Genomic DNA, 17,830 nt, shown 5'->3' with positions numbered 1-17,830 from the left:
TTGGATAGTGCAAAGGTCATAAACCCAATTTTGGGGAAAGTGCCAGAGGTATTTGGCATCTTCAGCATTTTTCTCTAGGATATATAAACTTGTTACAAGTCCTAGAAACAGGCAGAAAAAGAAGGTTGTCATTATTTTTTGATGGATAAAGGTGTACTGGGTGGAATGTGTTATTGTGTGACTCAACCACAGCGATTAACACCCTCCCACATGAGGCCTAACCTACTTGGGGGAGTTCTGATGCTGCTGATATAAATGGTCTTGGATTTTATGGATCTTAGTGACAAACAGAAACAAATGGTGTAGTTCAATCTTGGATGAGCTTCTTAAAGTTGTTTAACCAATTATTGCTACACCCCTCTCTAGTAAAATAATACAACCATAAATGGGAAAATGGCTATCATTTGGAGGTGCGATGGAATTTCATATCTTTTCATTTCATTTCCACTTCTTACAAGGGAAACATAATGGGGCATTCTTTATAGCCCCACATGGCAATGTGCCAGTTTATCTTTATTAATTTAATAATATCTTTGGTCTAATAACAACCATCAACACTTGCTAAATAAGCAGTCTATTCAGATACGGCAATCTTAGGGATTTTTAAATATGGGCAAATTCACTGATTTAAATAATGTCAAATATAAAAAAGCTAAAATGGTTACATGTCACCACCAGAGTTTTCTTTAGAAATAACCTTAAAGATTTTATGACATATATAGACATAGCTATATATTAAGAGGAAAAATCATTCTCTCTTGCTCCCTCTAAATATAATTCTTCCTCCCACACCCTCCCCACTCTCTCAAGATACACACACACACACACACACACACACACACACACAAAGATAAACTCCGAATGCTCCCTCTTGTACTTGGTGAATTACTATACATACACACATATATAGTGAATATAGTTAGGAACCCCTGGCTTAATTATATTGGTTATGAACTTCAAAAGAAAACCATTGTCGAAAGTTAAAGAACAATTGCTGGTCTACAGTTTACATGATTGTTGCTGCCACCATAGTGAATTTTCATGTGTTATATGCTTCAATTCATTTTATCATATGCTTCATTGTGGCCTCAGGGAGAAGAAAATCTTTCCACAACATTTTTTTTTCCTACCTTTTATCTTTCCTCATCTTTTCCAGTGTTCCAGATCCTCTCTTTTGGATCATCCTAACTTTTTATTGACATTTTTACTGACATTCCTGATCACTTGATGGACTTTAAATTTTATTCTACTTCATTTTACCACACCTTGCAAGTGGATAGTATGTAACCTGTTCTCTTCCCAGGAAAAGTTGAATTCTCTTCTTTAGTAGTAGGCTGAAATCTTTAAACTTCAAATGTAAGTTGGGTAAAAGGCATGAAATGCAATTACGTAATTATTCATAACTGAAATAGACATTTATACTATTTGCTAACTCTGTATTTCCCGACATATTTGGTCCCAATGCTGTTTTACTTCCTGGAATATCTTACTCAATTGCTCCTTTCACTCTTCCTGTTGCCCTTTGGCACTCTACCCACTCAGTTATTCATCACGGCCTCTCTGTTTCTTCCTCCCTCTTTCACCTCAATTATAAATCAGCAGGGAATTTAAGTAATGCTGCAGGTATGGGAATCCCTAATGCAATTTTCTTTCTTCTCAAAAGAGCTACTTGCCTGAACTATCCCCGCAAGGTTTAAAGTGGCTCACATTATTTTAATTCATTCATTCATTCAATTGTATTTATTGAGCACTTACTGTTTGCAGAGCACTGTACTAAGCGCTTGGGAAAGACAAGTTGGAAACATATAGAGACGGTCCCTACCCAACAACAATGAACCAGTCTTATTTCTTGAACATTTACTGTGTGCTGAGCATGGTACTAAGCACTTGGAAGACGACAATATAAAAGAATTGGAAGACACGCTTCCTGTCCACAAGGAGTTTACGGTCTAGAAGGGGAGATACAATCTAGCTTACTATGGGCCTGGCACCATACTAAGCACTGGGTAGACACAAGCTAATCAGGTTAGACACTACTTAAGTCTCACATGGGGCTCACAGTCTCAATTCCCATTTTACTGATGAGGTAACTAAGGCACAGAGAAGTTAAGTGACTCCCCAAAGTCACACAGCAGAAGTGGCAGAGCCAGAATTAGAACTCAGGTCTTTTCACTAGGTCAAGCCCCTATTAAAATAATTTTACATTTTACTTCATATCTCTATGCTATTAGAAATCTTTAAGCCATAATGGACTCTTGAGCCACAGCTGAATCAAGGTGACAGTTTCTTTAACTTTACTGCAAAGACTAACCAGTTAGAAAGGCAATTCCTTTCCAATATACCCTATCAACTGTATCTGTGTATGTTACGACTTGCCCAACTCACAGTTAAATGTTTAGCCATAACACTACATAGTGCCCAGTGCTTTTCCAAGAGGGAAGTAGATATTATCAATAAATAGTGACTGTTTAACAGTGTCCTGAAACTCACCTTTAAAATGATTCACTACAGTGAATTCAGAGCCCTTCCGCCAGATTGCAGATATTAGTCAATGTTCAGTATTTTATCTGGATTTTGAGTTATATGTGAATTTATATCTAGATTTCATATTCTTGTAAAACATAAAGCAGAGCGATTTTGTGCAATTACACGTTTGAAGAATTATATGGTCTCCATTTGCTCACCGGAATTTTGGACGGCTCTTCCAAGTGAAGACCACCTATCTTCTATAGGACAAACACCAATCACCTAACCGTGGAACCTCCAATGATATCTCTAATGTAACACTTTCAGGATTCTACATAAATTCCACTCAAATAAATGCATTTTCAAAATGCTACTTTAAGGTGAATACATTGGGGGAAAGAGTCATGAGGAGAGGGCACTGTGTGGGTTACCTTTATGTTCTATAGAACAATATTAATTAAAAAGTATTCCCTGGATGGCGATGGTGGTGTAGATGTCCCTGCAAGTTGATTATTCCCCTCCATCATTACAGTTTTATAAAATGTCTCTCTGGTAGTTAATGAACCCCAGGCCTTCACAGTCCTTCTTTGCTCCAATAAGCATCCCCTGAGATAATATTTCTTCTTCCCAGATGGCTGCGCATCCACCTCCATACCAAACTCTTTACCATTGGCTTTTAAGCCAATCAGTTTGCACCCTCCTACCTCACCTGACTAATCTACTACAGTCCAGCCCACACACTCCACTCCTCAAGTGCCCGTTTACTCTTTGTGCCCCAATCTCATCTATCTTGCTGCCGACTCCTTTCCTAGAATTCCCTCCAAATCCATATACATCTGACCATCACTTACCACCTTCCCCAGTTAGGCCCCCTTTTCCCCGGCTCGCTCTTTCTTCTACATCATCTATGTGCTTGGATCTGTGAACTTTGGATATTTTATAATCACCCAGCCCCCACAGCATTTATGTACTTATCTTTAAATTATATATTACAAACTACTTATTTATCCATATGAATGTCTGTCTCCTCCTCTAGACTGTAAGCTTGTTATGGGCAGGGAACATATCTGCTAAGTCTGTTGTACTGTATGCTCCCAAAAGCTTAATACAGTGCTCGGCATAGAGTAAGTTCTTAGTCCACACCATTGATTAATTGATTGATGCTGGATCATATCCTTCCAACTAGCATGGACCTAGGGGAAGTCAGAGGACCTAAGTTCTAATTGTGCCTCTCCTAATTTCCTGCTGTGTGACACTGGACAAGTCACTTGACTTCAGTCTTGCTTCATCTATGAAGTGAGGATAAAATACTCATTCTTTTATCTGTTTAGACTGTACAAGACTAGATTCAAGCTGATTGCATTTTATCTACCTCAGTGCTTAGAACACTGTTTGGCACAGTACATGCTTAATACCAATACTACTGCTAATAATAATAAAATTAAGGAGATATTTACAGATAAAGACCACTTAATCACATACTGAAACCAACATGCTCTATGGGAAAGGGGAGGGTTGGTGTCTCATATAGTATAGTATGATTTCATTAGGATTGGAACAGAGCTAATTTTTTTAAACGTAATTGGGATATTTTTTATTTTTCCTAAATACTCTTGGACACAAGTGTGTACTGGAATAATAGACAGAACTTTGTTATTCAAGTTATGAAGTTTTCTATTTAATTTTAACCCAAATTCATCTAATATTTAACCTGCATTTCCCCCACTGTCTCAAACACATTACTTGTTCTTCTATTTTTGTTGACTAATGAGAATAATTGGTCCCTATTCTCTATATGACATCTTTTTATGTATTTATACACAGTTATCACACCTCCCTGCAGTCTTCTTCAAGATTGAATAGTCTCAGTTCTCTTGGCTTTTCCTTAGAGTTCTCATTTTCCAAATCTTTATCATTTTTGTTGTTCTCTCTGAAATCTAGGCCCAATTTTCTATCTTTATAAAAGTCTGGCGTCCCAGATTGAATCCTAGTAAGGATTAATGTGAGCCAGGTGGAACAGAACAATCACTTAATATTTTATGAGAGCACCCTACTAATACAACTCAGGACATTGCCTTTTGTTATATATATTATTTTGCAACAGCATCACTTTGTGTGATTTGGAGTTAATGTCTTACTTATTATTTTCCCACCTTTCTCCTGTCTCATCACTGTCAACACCACTGAAAACCTTTCCATCTCAGAAACCCATACACTGGGGTCATCTTTGATTTCTTACTGTATTTTAACACTCACAGAGTGTCAGAAAATCCTGACAGGTTTTCTTGCTCGATATTTCCCAGAGTTGTCTCCTCTGCTTAAGTTGTTCTTCTCATCTGCTGCCCCCAAATTCACATTCTTCAGTCATCCCAACAGTGAAGCACAGTGTGAAGGCGATTCTCAACTCCCCTGCTTCCAACCCTTTGCTTAATCTCTTCCCTGGGCCTGGAAATTCCCTGCCCCTTCCAACCTGCCAGATTCTTTTTACTTATATTGCACACTTCCCTAAGTGTTAAATACAATCAATGCTCGGAACAAATTAGGTGCTCAAAAAATACCACTGATAGTCTGAAAAAAAATTAATCAGCAGCTATATAATGATTATTGCATTTTTTAAGCACTTAGCATTTCCTAATTGCTGGGGTAGATGTAAGTTTATGAGTTCATATACAATTCCTGTCCCATGTGGTGCTTGTAATGCTTCTACACAACAGTTCAATATTAATTTTCTTTGGGACAATGATCTTAAATAATCAGCAAGTAGAAAATGGGAAGGTTGATCTCATCAAATTATTAAAGTGAGATACTGCTTTTAATCTCATTAATTTGTATCACTTTTGATAATCCAAGTTATTCTAACAATGTTCTTTATTCTGAATGAAGGGCTGAAAATTAATTTTAATTCTATCACTGTAAAATGTAACCAAGTTCAGTTAATTGATTCATGGTAATTATTGAGCTCTAAATATATGCACAGCATGGTAACAGGTGCTAGGGAGAGCCCAATATAAAAAGAGTTGGTAGACATAATTCCTACCCTCAAGAAGCTACAGTCTAGTTCTTTATAAAATAGAGTCTTTGAGAAGATTCCAAAATGGGTACTATGTTGAAGAGTGAAACAGCCCTAACAGATCTTTCAATTTTAAGCAGCAAATAGATTTCACAGTGAAGTCGAGTAGAGGTTTTTTTCCACAGACAACAAATCTTTTTACAATCATAAAGGGAAAGAAAAGACAGATGCTTGAAGCAGATATAAAGACTTCTAGTTCCCAACACAAACAGTTCATCCTAGTGAAAATAATTCCTCTGAAATCCTGGCAAGGTCAATGTCGGCTTGGCTTACTGACTGCAAAGTCCCAGCTGAATAAGTTAGAAAACGTTTCAAGTGTTTTGGGTATTTTTTTTTTGTTCATGAAGCAGTCTTACTCACTTTGTTGTGCTGGTTTCGGTCCTGTTTCTTTTATTCAAACTACCCTCTCCTTATCTTTAGGTTTCTTGGGATTAGGTAGGAAGAAAGAAAAAGGTCTTGTTCAAGATGAAACTCTGAATTCATTTTAAGAACTAGGACTAGACTAGAGTGGTTCTAAGAGAGGTTATCAGGCAGAAAATGAAGGCACGGTTCCTCTATGCAAAGGCCTCCCAGTTCACTGCATCTTCTCACCGTAGCAAGATCAAACAGGCACAAAAATTTTGGTGGAAGCAAAGAAAATGAGAAACAGTCATGGGTTCAAATAGCTCTTTTGTGTTTTGTGGAAGACAAAACCTTTGGATTCCCCTTGGAACTGCCAGTGTGCTTTCGTTTAAGACACAAAATAGCCTAAGAAAAAAAAAATGGAATAAGACAAAACCTCAAATATTCCCGTGGGTTAAAAACTAAAATCCCCAGTAACAGCGGAGGGAAAGAACTCTTGCATAGATTCCTCCTTCCAAATGTTTTCACAAAAGGAAAGTTGACCTAAAAAACTTAGGAATGGACCGAAGAGTCAGGATTTCAAGCTTCAAATTCCAATTGTTCCTTTCCCTGCCTATGCACAATACCTCTTTCCTCTAATCCAAAATGGAGCTAATGAAGCTCACTCCAAGGAGATAAGCCCAACTGGTTTAAAATATGGATAAGTGGCAGCCCAAACATCCTGCATTACAAAGGACAGGCCCAATAGAGATGCAGTGTGGCATAGTGGATAGAGCACAGGCCTGGGAGTCTGAAGGACCTGGGTTCTAATCCCAGCTCTGCCATTTGTCTGCTGTGTGACCTTGGACAAGTCACTTCATTTCTCTGTGCCTCAGGTACCTCATCTGTGAAATCGGGATTAGTGAGCCCCATGTGGTACATGGACTGTGTCCAACCTGGTTAGCTTGTACTATCCCCATCACTTAGTGCAGTGCCTGGCACATAGTAAGTGCTTAACCAAAACCATTAAAAAAGATAGCTCTTGTCCTGACTCCCCCTTCTAGACTGTGAGCCCGTTGCTGGGTAGGGACCGTCTCTATATGTTGCCAACTTGTACTTCCCAAGCGCTTAGTACAGTGCTCTGCACACAGTAAGCGCTCAATAAATACAACTGAATGAATGAATGAATGACGGCTGGACAACCACCACTAGGCTTCCCTTCCTCCCCCCTCACCAGCCTGCCATGACATCATACCCAATTACAGTCATTTCCACAATCTACTCTGATAGGTTTCTAATTTATCCAGAACTATGCACACAAAAGGCAGTGAGTAATAGCAGCACAGGCAGGGGGTAGTAGCAGCAGTAGCAGCGGCTCTCAGTAAGCTGTTGCCAGAAGCAATGGTGAGGAGAGGAGACAGTCTCTCAGCAGCTTTCCTCTCTTCTTAACTACTGTTGTCAGGGCCATCTGCCCCCAGGAGAAAATCATCATGGGGAGTGATTCTGTTTATACCACTGTTTGTGAGGACGTCTAAGGGTGTGGGTGTTTGTTTAGCAACCAATCCTATTTATTGAGCACATATTGCAGAACATTGTACTACACACATGGGAGAGTAAAATATAGTGGAAAGAGCACGGCCTTTGGAGTCAGAGGTCATGGGTTCAAATCCCGGCTCCACCACTTATCAGCTGTATGACTTTGGGCAAGTTTTTAACTTCTCTGTGCCTCAGTTACCTCATCTGTAAAACGGGGATTAAGACTGAGCCCCCCGTGGGACAATCTGACAACCTCCCCAGTGCTTAGAACAGTGCTTGGCACATACTAAGCGCTTAACAAATACCAACATTATTATTATTATTTCTAGACTGTGAGCCAGTTGCTGGGTAGGGACCGTCTCTATATGTTGCCAACCTATACTTCCCAAGCGCTTAGTACAGTGCTCTGCACACAGTAAGTGCTCAATAAATATGATTGAATGAAATTATTATTATCATTGGTAGAGTTGGTAGACATGTTCTCTGCCTACAGCGAGCTTACAGTCTAGCGTACAAGCAGTCTACTACTCCCTGCCTCTCCTTTACATTTCCTTTTTCCCACCTCTGTTTCTGTCCATCTGTAGGTCTCTATGTTTCTGCTTTTCCTTCCATTCCAGCCCTGTCCCCTGACCTGCCCAGATCTGGACTTCCAAAAACCTCATCACCTGTCTTTAAAGGGTAGAACTAAAGTCATATCTTCAATATCCTTTTCCTGACCCTTCCTCAGTAAAGTAATTCTGCTTAGTTACTCAGCTGTGAAATATCTGTAATAATTCTAATTGTATCCCATTAAACATAATGATACTTGTTTCCTAGAAGGATTAAATAAACTTGACATTCCTATTTCAGTCATCACATTCTAGTCATGTTATTGGAAGATTCCAGATTCACTGTGTTTAACTATAAGTAACTGATATCTCACACTTGCAACTCACACATCTCCTGTACTTCCGCTTGGTATGTAATAAAGAAATTTTAGGGTTACCCTCAGTTAAGTAGTCCTCTGAATAAGGGGCATATATTACAATCAGAAGACTTGCATGTTCAAAATAGTACTTGATATCTAAGTTTAGTACCTGTGGGTTGCCACATACACTGCACAGCTGTTCATTCAAACTTCTACAAAGCTACAAAGAAACATCATTTAGCAAAGCCAATTAGATCCTCTCATGCCCATTTCAGTAATTATTCTCTCAAACAAGCCAAACAAGCTCTGAGTAATGGAAATAGCAGAATATATCAAAAAACAATTTCAATAGTATTTTCTGGATACGATCTGAGAAAGAACTACAGAAAAATCAGGAACGGGGTGGATGATGAGTATTTTTCATTCTTTCAGAACACCTGTGTAGTTAACCACTTATATTTCTCTTAACTTTTGCCTCCATCCCCCAATTACTAACCCCCAAATTTATCTTCGTATACTCTCCTTTTCCCTTCCCATTTCAAATGGTTCTTCTGGAACACGGGACTTGTGTTGCTCAAGAATGCTGTGTTTGTGAAAATCCACACTACAGCTCTCATGCCTTTGACTGCTGCACTCAGATGCAAAACCCTTTCTTCTGACCCCAGACAGACACGTGTTGTTGGATGAACATTCAATTCCTTAACGGTATTCTATTCCAAGTGTGTAATGAAAAACCATCTTATAGAAGATCTGACTGCCCATGTCCTCTGATTAAACCTTTTATTGATCCCTAATTACTTTTAAAAATAGATTTAACTTGGGGGGGGAAATGGCACATTGAACAACAAATATATGGCCCATTACATAGAGTTATTCCTGGTTGCACATACCTCAAAAGGATCTCTATTCCACCTGTAGCTATAGCCTTAACTTCCAGGTAAAACTCTAAGCTAACCAAAGCTGAGAATGAAAGTGGTCCAACCTCCCTCAGTAGCCTGTTCTAGGGCTCAGTCACTCTTCCTGTCAAAAGTGCATCCTTTTATCTAACCCAACTCTCTTTAAGATCAAATTATGACCACCACAGAAACAAACAGCTGCTCGGTACTTTCCTCAAAATGACCTTCCCTATCCTTGAAGGCAGTTAGTTAGTCACTCCTGGTCTTTTCTCCAGATTAATCCCAGTTCTTTTATTCTTTCCTCACAGGACACAGTTTCTCTCCTTTTAATCATCTTCTTCAGATGCTCTCCCATCTCTGTGCATCCTTTCCAAAGCAGCGGGAAATAGCCTTAAAAAAAACAGGCGTTCCAGGTAAAAGAAAGCCTTAAAATTGGGCTGAACTAGTCAAGAAAATGAATTATTGCTATGGAAATAAGATATACCACGCTTTAAGGAACCATATGACGGAGAACTCTTCCTTCTCAAGAGAACTGCAAATGCTTAGGGAAATCTCAGTTTCAAACCAATCTTTACCTAGCTTGCCCTCCATCTAATGTGTATCCCAAGCACATTTTCAGTGCAGCTGGAGGCTTTGTTACAGACAGAAGGATCCTGCTTAGTGTGGCAAGTGTTTATGGCCTAACTTTTTTAAAGATGAATTTGGAAAACTTCCCAGATGATACATCTGCCCCTAGCACTTGCACCTCAGAGTATAAGCCTGGCCAGGAAGACAGCGAGGACAACTAAATTTATTAGCGGTGAATGGTCCACTCTATCTTTTGCTGCAGCAACAGTGGGTGATCCCATCAAAAATCTGTCTGCTGGCTAGCTGGCAAATGCAAATTGACACTCTTACGCCAGATAAGCACAGCTGTATGCAAGTTGATGCCGCTTCATTTAATGAACACATTATATGCCAAATGCTGGACTAGGAAAGGAATTTATTCCATGATTCGAGATTTCAGTTTTTCCCCTTTCTCATTTCTTCTTTTTCAAAGTCCTATGGTAGTTTCTGTAGTTCCCCCGCAGACTTTTGCATATAATTCTAAGTCCAGAACACAGTCATTTCCAAATAAGGTATCAGATGCAAAACATCACGAGCATTTTTTTTATATTTGTTAAGCACTTACTATGTGCCAGGCACTGAACTAAGCACTGGGTAGATAAAAAACTAATCAGGATGGAAAGAGTCCATGTCTTACATGGGGCTCACAGTCTTAATTCTAATTTTACAGGTGAGGAAACTGAGGGCCCAGAGAAGTTAAGTGGCTTGCTCAAGGTCACACACCAAACAAGTGGCAGAGCTGGAATTAGAACCCAGGTCCTTCTGACTCCCACGCCCGTGGTCTATTCACTAAGCCTTGCTGTTTCTCTACCACATACTGTGGAATGCCAATGAATTGATTAATAATTAGTTGGTATTTTATCAGAGTGCAACTAGATCTATGTTAAACCTCAATACCCTTTCTGATTCATTAAAAATTGTTCAACGACCCAAAACTAGTTACCATTCACTGTGATTTCAACTAAATGAGAATGATACCTTGTCTTGGATAAATTCTACATCTGATTTTATGAAGTTGGAGCCATTACTGGAATTATTTTAAAGAATATTTGTTTGCCAAACAAGTGGATACTGTCAAAGAAAATTAGGCTGAAATCAATGTATTTATGAATTGACATGAACACATGCAATCTCTTACCAACTGAAACGGTGTTCTATTTCTAAGCAAATGATGTGTCTGTTCATTACAATGGATACCACAGCTCTTTGAACCCAACTGCCCAACTCATCCTAGGCAAGTTTCTGGTTAGCTGTACCTATTCCCATGAGACAATTTCCCTTCAGAGAGCTTATTCTAGCCCTCTCCCCATCACCACTTATTTTCCAAGCTGTGGTAACTAGGCTAATCAGTTATAGTGAAGAAGAAAAAGAAGATGGAAAAAAAAACCACATGCAAGGGAAATAATATTGCTTGTGAGGGCAGCAGCTCACTTCCCAACCTCCCAACTCCTGCCACACCTCCACAAACACCCACCCCCATTTCTTCCTGCAACCTATGGCAGCAGAAATCCAGGAGATTCAACCTGTAACTTCTTTACCTGTAAAGTATGTATTGATGGGAAGAGTAGAGCTGGGAAATTTGCAGTATCCATTTCCTGTAAAACGGACTCCTTTCATCATTTTAGCATTTGGTGCTGCTGAAGATGACACTCTTCTTTCCAGCTGATACATGGGAGATGGTCCATTCAATTCCTTTGGTGTATCCCAATGTATCCACATTGTTGTGCTGTTTATGCCCTCAGCCTGAGGGGCTTCTAGTTGTGCTGGGGCTGAGTAAGAGAAAATACTTAATAAAGCAGGGGTTCTTTCACTTTGCAATGCATTGTCTGTGTCACTGAGGGAAGATAAGGTAGGAAAAACTCAAGTTTCATAAATTTCCAGACTTGACAAGAGAATCTGCATTATGATAGCAGGAATATCTGAACTGAATTAAACATCGTGAATTAGTTTCAGTGTTTTATATAACCAATTAAAGATTGTTCAAAAACAACTGCGGCATTTATGAAATGCATGTTTTCTTTAAAAAATGAGGATAAGGCACCATGGTAGTCATATCAGCCCAGTCAGAGTCTGCCATTTGATAGACACATACATACAGAAATATTTATTTGAACTAAAATTGATACCATGAGAATCTAGGGGCAGAAATTTACTTTACAGAAATACAAACAAAATTCACTTTAATACATCTGCCTGAGCTGCTTCACTGAATGCTTATATACATCAGTTATTACTTCCTAAGGTCCCTGGCCAGATTTTCAGAAAATCTTATATATTTCCGTGGTAGATTTTTGGAGCCATTTGCTAACAATGAAAAAGGAAAATATACAGTGACTAAGTAAAATGACCTGTGATTTTTATATAAAATAAACTTGCTTAACATCCCTTGCCAAAAAGAAATATTGCCCAGGCTAATCTATTTCCCTAACCCCTCACAGAAAATGCATTTCTACATGTGGGACATTGTTTTCCTGTTAATTGAGAAGTTGGTGAAAGCCTGATCATAAGCCTCCTGGCTCTAATATTAATGGAAAAGTAGATTTCTTCACGGTCTAAAGAAACCTTTCCTCAATGCCTCATTTGATTCTTCAACATTCTGATAAAATTCTCTATCATTCCATGCAAGTAGCAGAACGGGGATGCTGTAGGAGTCTTGTGCACTCTTAATATTCTAAATCACCTTCTGCATTATAGTGAAATCAATGTTCTCTCCTTGATTATAACAAAAATTCAGAGGGAAGTCACAATTGTTAAACTAGTAGCTTCTCAGCTTGGGTTTGGTCTTCTAACAGATATGCCATAGTCTCTATTGGCTATTTGGGGAAATGGTCCTTATCAGTAATGGAACATCAACTGCCATGCTGTTGGATTGGCCAGCCCACTGTGAGCCCACTGATGGGTAGGGACTGTCTCTATATGTTGCCAACTTGTACTTCCCAAGCGCTTAGTACAGTGCTCTGCACACAGTAAGTGCTCAATAAATACGATTGATAGTACTAAGTTTTCTAACAAACTGATAGGAGATGTTTTCTTAGTTTCATTAAAAATAAAAATCTGAAACAGTTACATTAGCCTTAGGGCACAGATGTCACAACAGTGCTTTGCACATAGTAAGCACTTAATAAAGGCCATCATAAAAAAAAAAACAGTCATTAGTCAAAGCACATTTCTTTTCTCTGATTTATTGATTTTCAGCTAGTGTGTGTAAGGAGCACCACAGAAGGCATTCTGCCCTGTCTGTTGGAAACAGCACCAAACTAGTTCATTATTTCCAAAATTGGACCGGGAGTTTAACATGATTGTCTACTAATTCAACTGGGTTGGTTATCCGGAAATCGAATGATGAAAAGATGTGCTTGTAAGGCTCATCGAGACCATCAATAATAACTGAGAGGAAGCGTGATCTAATGTTGTCTATCCTGGCCTGGGTAATGAGGAAAACTGCCTCTAATTTCTATCACTGTGACCTTGGGTAAGTCCCTTACCCTAATTTTTCCTGTTTTCCAATTTACAAAATGAAGAGAATCATAGTTCTGCAGCAGCCTCTGCCCAAGGATGTTATGGAAATTGGTTGGATTTACACCAAAATTAATCTGCATTGCTTAGAGCTGCTTGAAGTCCCTTAACAAATATATCAGAAGTGCAATTACTGGATCAGTCCAATGGTCCATCCAGTCTGGTCTCCAATCAATCAGCAGTATTTAACAGTGGAAACAGTATGCTGGGAGGAATCATTTGAATTTGCCCTCCTTGACATACAGATATTAATATTATTACTCCTCATTCTTCCCTTTCCTCCTCCAATCCCCTCCTGCTTTCTGTCCTCTTTCTTTAGACGTATCTCTTAAGGGTCCCCTCTGTGACTCTGCACGGATGGCAGGGAAAAAATACCTAGCATTTCACCCTATTCTCCCTTTTCCCAACATCTTCTCTTTTGTATTTTAGTGCTACGGGATTGGCTTGTGTACCTATCAACAGCTGTAGTATTATTCCTTTTTATGCCCCACTATTTGTAAATAACTTATGCCTGCCTATCTACCCCATTAAACTGTAAATGCCTTGATGGTGGACACCCATTCCATTTTCTTTTGTAGCACTCTCCTCAGACTTTAGTAGAATGTTCTTCACAGAGTAGGAAGTCAATAAATACCACAGACAGATCTGTTAGTTGGTCAACCCAACCAGCACTAAAAAGGACAGTGGCCCTTACAGCTTAGATGATTCTTCCATCTGCTACTTGAACTGTTGACTGCTCAAATTTTTTTAAATGGTATTCATTAAGCGCTTACTCTGTGCCAGGTACCGTACAATGGAGTGGGGTAAATACCAGCTAATCTGGTGGACGCAGTCCATGTCTCATATGGGGTTCACAGCATTAATCTCCATTTTACAAATGAGGTAACTGAGGCACACCAAAGTTAAATGACTTACCCAAGGTCACACAGCAGACAAGTGCCACAGCCAGGATTACAACCCAGGTACTTCTGACTACTAGGCCCTTGCTCTATTCACTGTCATGCTGTTGCTTCACTAAGAGAGAAAGACTATAATAATAATAATGATGATGATGGCATTTGTTAAGCGCTTACTATATGCAAAGCACTATTCTAAGCGCTGGGGGGGGATACAAGGTGATCAGGTTTTTCCACACGGGGCTCACAGTCTTAATACCCATTTTGCTAATGAGGTAACTAAGGCTCAGACAAGTTAAGTGACTTGCCTAAGGTCACACAGCAGACATGCGGGGAAGCCGGAATTCAAACCCACGACCTCTGACTCCAAAGCCCGTGCTCTTTCCACTGAGCCACGTAGCAGCACACTGGACGTGAAATGAGCAGGTTATTGAAATTAAACTATTATCTTCCTATATGCTGGGCTTTGTTACCTCTGGGCATTAACAATAATAAAAAAACAACAACAATGCTAACTATAAAATTGTGGTATTTGCTAAGTGTTTACTAGTACAAGTATTGTATTAAACACAGTCTAAGTGGGAGGAAGAACAAGTACTCAATCCCCATTTTTCAGACAAGGAAACTGAAGCACAGAAGCTAAGTGACCAGCCCAAAGTCACACAGCAGGGCAGTAGCAGAGCTGGAATCAGAGTTTTGGGAGAATGAGACATATCCCTTGGGCTTCCTAAAGGGCATCTTCTCCACCTTGCATGGGACAGAGAAAATAAAGCCTGCTATTCCCAAACTCTATCCAAATACAAGTGTACACTACACTACCCATATGAGTAGAGAATTCAAGCACATGAACTGGATATTTTGCTGAGGACAACATTTGCTGTCTTGCATAACTGGGTAATTGCACTCTAGTCAAGTAGAGAGGTGAAACATCAAGCCATAGTCAACATATATGACAACTACAAGTCTTAGAAGTCCACTATTAATAAACGACAGTTGCTTGTACTGTAATTATAGTATCCTTTTTACCCAAACTTGAAGCTTTTATGGAGCTTATGCAATTAACTACTTAAATGCATCGTAACACTTGCTTCTCTGACAGCAAAGTATTGATTTTTTAATCATTTTTCAAGGCTTCTCCAGCACAAATAAATGTACTATAGTTACAGTTAATGCACTGTGTACACGCATTAAATACTGGTGAGACAATGTATTATTTTGTGATTTATGACATAGGAGGTTAGACTTTCAAATGTAGCATCTTTGATGTGACTACTATTGAGGCTACATTGTCCTGGGTATATTGTTTTTCTGAACTCCATAGTTTGCAGAAAACTAGATTCTATTCTTAAAGCATGACTGAAGTTTGACCAAAAAAACTACTGAAAGTTAACCTGTAACTTTCTCCAGCAAATATAAGAAAACATAAAATATTCAAGCACAGAAGATACACCTAAAGATGTGTCTGCAGTATCTGCAGCAATAAAATGATGACTTTTTTTAACTTTTGACACCTTCTGTTAATATACACCTGCGCGAAAGCATGTATACTGCAAGACAGATGATTCAAGTCACACTTGGTACACTTCATTCAGGTTGTTTTAATGTTTTGCTATGTACTACTTAAGTTATAAAGCTGAAATAGTATTTAAAGCCCTATGATTGCTGAGTAGCACTGTGTAGAAGCGAACACAAAAATTACCAATAAAGACAGATGGTCCATTTTTCTTTTGTTAAAGCCATAGAGCTAAATATAGACATCAAGGCAGAGGTCATTACATACTTTACAGACAAACCTTTTCCTTCTGTGCATGTACACACCCAATTAAAACTAGTGAGTCAAAAGCAGTTAATTTTGTTTGGTTTGAAATAATATCATTTTAGTTTCAGAATCTAAGACAGATGCCAGCATTTCACTCTGAACAGATGGTAATTCCACCTAATAGTGCATCTCTGTATTAGTAAGGTCTGTTGTGTATACAAACAGTAATAAACACTAGGTAAGGATCAAAATAAATTTTAATTGTTGACATTAAATTTTGGCAGGCACCGTTCTAAAGATGCAATATTCCCTTCTCAAGTCTGTCAGGTTTACTGATGCAGTTGAAAAATCTTCTCCAAAAGCTGCCAAGTTCTAGCGCTGATAAAAACATGTGTACACCTCAGGTTATGTTCTTTTCCCGGGCTACAGATTTTCTTGTGTTTGTATAATAATAATAATCTGATTTAAACTAGGGAATTGCTGCAATGTTCTTGCCAGCATTCCACTCCTGAATGGGCTCTTTAACATTCCTGATATGAATGCATATCAACTTAAATGGTCAGCTTAGGGTGTTCTGCTTGCTTCTATGTTCTAGTGGGAATAACAACAGATAAAGCATTCACATGGTCATACATTGACATTTATGGGTCTTCTGATCCACCAGTTTCACCCGACAAACCCAGCTGGCGTAGACAGGAGCACCCTGCCATATCTTTGAAGCAGAAGCCCACCATATTTAATATTGTTGGAATTACATAGGCCTACAGGATTCCCCCATGAATCAATCATATTCACTGAGTGCTTACTATGTGGAGAACACTGTACTAAATGCTTGGGTGAGTACATTATAACAGAGTTGGTAGACAGATTCCCGGCCATAATGAGTTTACAGTCTAGTCTAGAATTACATTCTAGCAAGAGCTGTTTGTCTAGAGAATTCCTATAGAATGAGCTCAGATGCTAGGTGTCTATTATTATGAGGCTCTTGGGGTTATGGCCATATTAAAATCATCAAAACTTCTAGGCTGGGTTTCAGGTGACTCACGGAAAGCAAATATATAGTGCCATCATATTTCTCTTTAAAGGAGGGTATATTTTTAAAAAAAACATGAAAAATATATTGCTTCCGCCATATGGGACAACCAACGACTCACCAACCGATTTAAGATGCAGCATATTGAGCTGACCATATGTTACAGTGCTGTTGAATGGCTGAGTGATTCATGCCCGTCACATTCTAGTATATCAATTAAAGCTCCTTGAAGTCTGCATGATTTGTGTCTCTGTTATTAAACCCTGCTAATTCATCCCACTTACACATCTGTTATAAATCTCTAGGAGTGCTGCATGATTCATGGCAATCTGTGAGCATGCTACAGCAAATTCTTCTCCTTGTAATTAACAGTAAATTGTTTTACTGCCATGCAATGAATTTTTCAGTTATATTGCAAATGAACTTCTAAATGCACGGTTCTTTCCTAAGAACTGACTTATATCATTAGGCAATTAAAAAGTATTGCTTTGAACCAAAAGCTTTTAATCAAGAGAAATACAACTTAAACATTGCTTAAAGACCATGGAATTTGATACGCTGGCAAAAGAATAATGTGACATACTTTGTGAAGTGTAAAATGTATTCTGTCAGAAGAACAAACAAACAATTTTGGGTCCCTGTCCATTGTTCTAAGACTCAAAGAGCAGAGGACCACTGTTGGTGTGGCAAGAGCAGGTTTGAGCGGGGAAGGTTTCTCTCGTGAGTTAAGTCATGTGTCGTTACCAAATTTCTCACATTACACTTCTAGAATTGTAAAGCAGAGGCTTCATTCTCAAAATAAATAATTGGATAATTAGCTAAGC

The 17,830-nt window shown here is 38.8% G+C and overlaps 1 protein-coding gene across 1 annotated transcript in view; it reads right to left on the bottom strand.

Moving 5' to 3' along the window:
* Window positions 1-17,830, bottom strand: part of USH2A (usherin) — a 443,094-nt gene that overhangs the window by 298,596 nt on the left and 126,668 nt on the right. Inside the window, exon 22 of the mRNA XM_038760847.1 lies at window positions 11,341-11,571. Within this exon, the coding sequence (XP_038616775.1) occupies window positions 11,341-11,571 (231 nt within the window). The remainder of the gene's footprint in view (window positions 1-11,340; window positions 11,572-17,830) is intronic.

The sequence above is a fragment of the Tachyglossus aculeatus genome, chromosome 19 (genome assembly GCF_015852505.1).
Source record: "Tachyglossus aculeatus isolate mTacAcu1 chromosome 19, mTacAcu1.pri, whole genome shotgun sequence".
Lineage (NCBI taxonomy): Eukaryota > Metazoa > Chordata > Mammalia > Monotremata > Tachyglossidae > Tachyglossus > Tachyglossus aculeatus.
The sequence above is the reverse complement of the archived record's forward strand: the minus strand, read 5'-3'. Positions and strand labels throughout refer to the sequence as shown.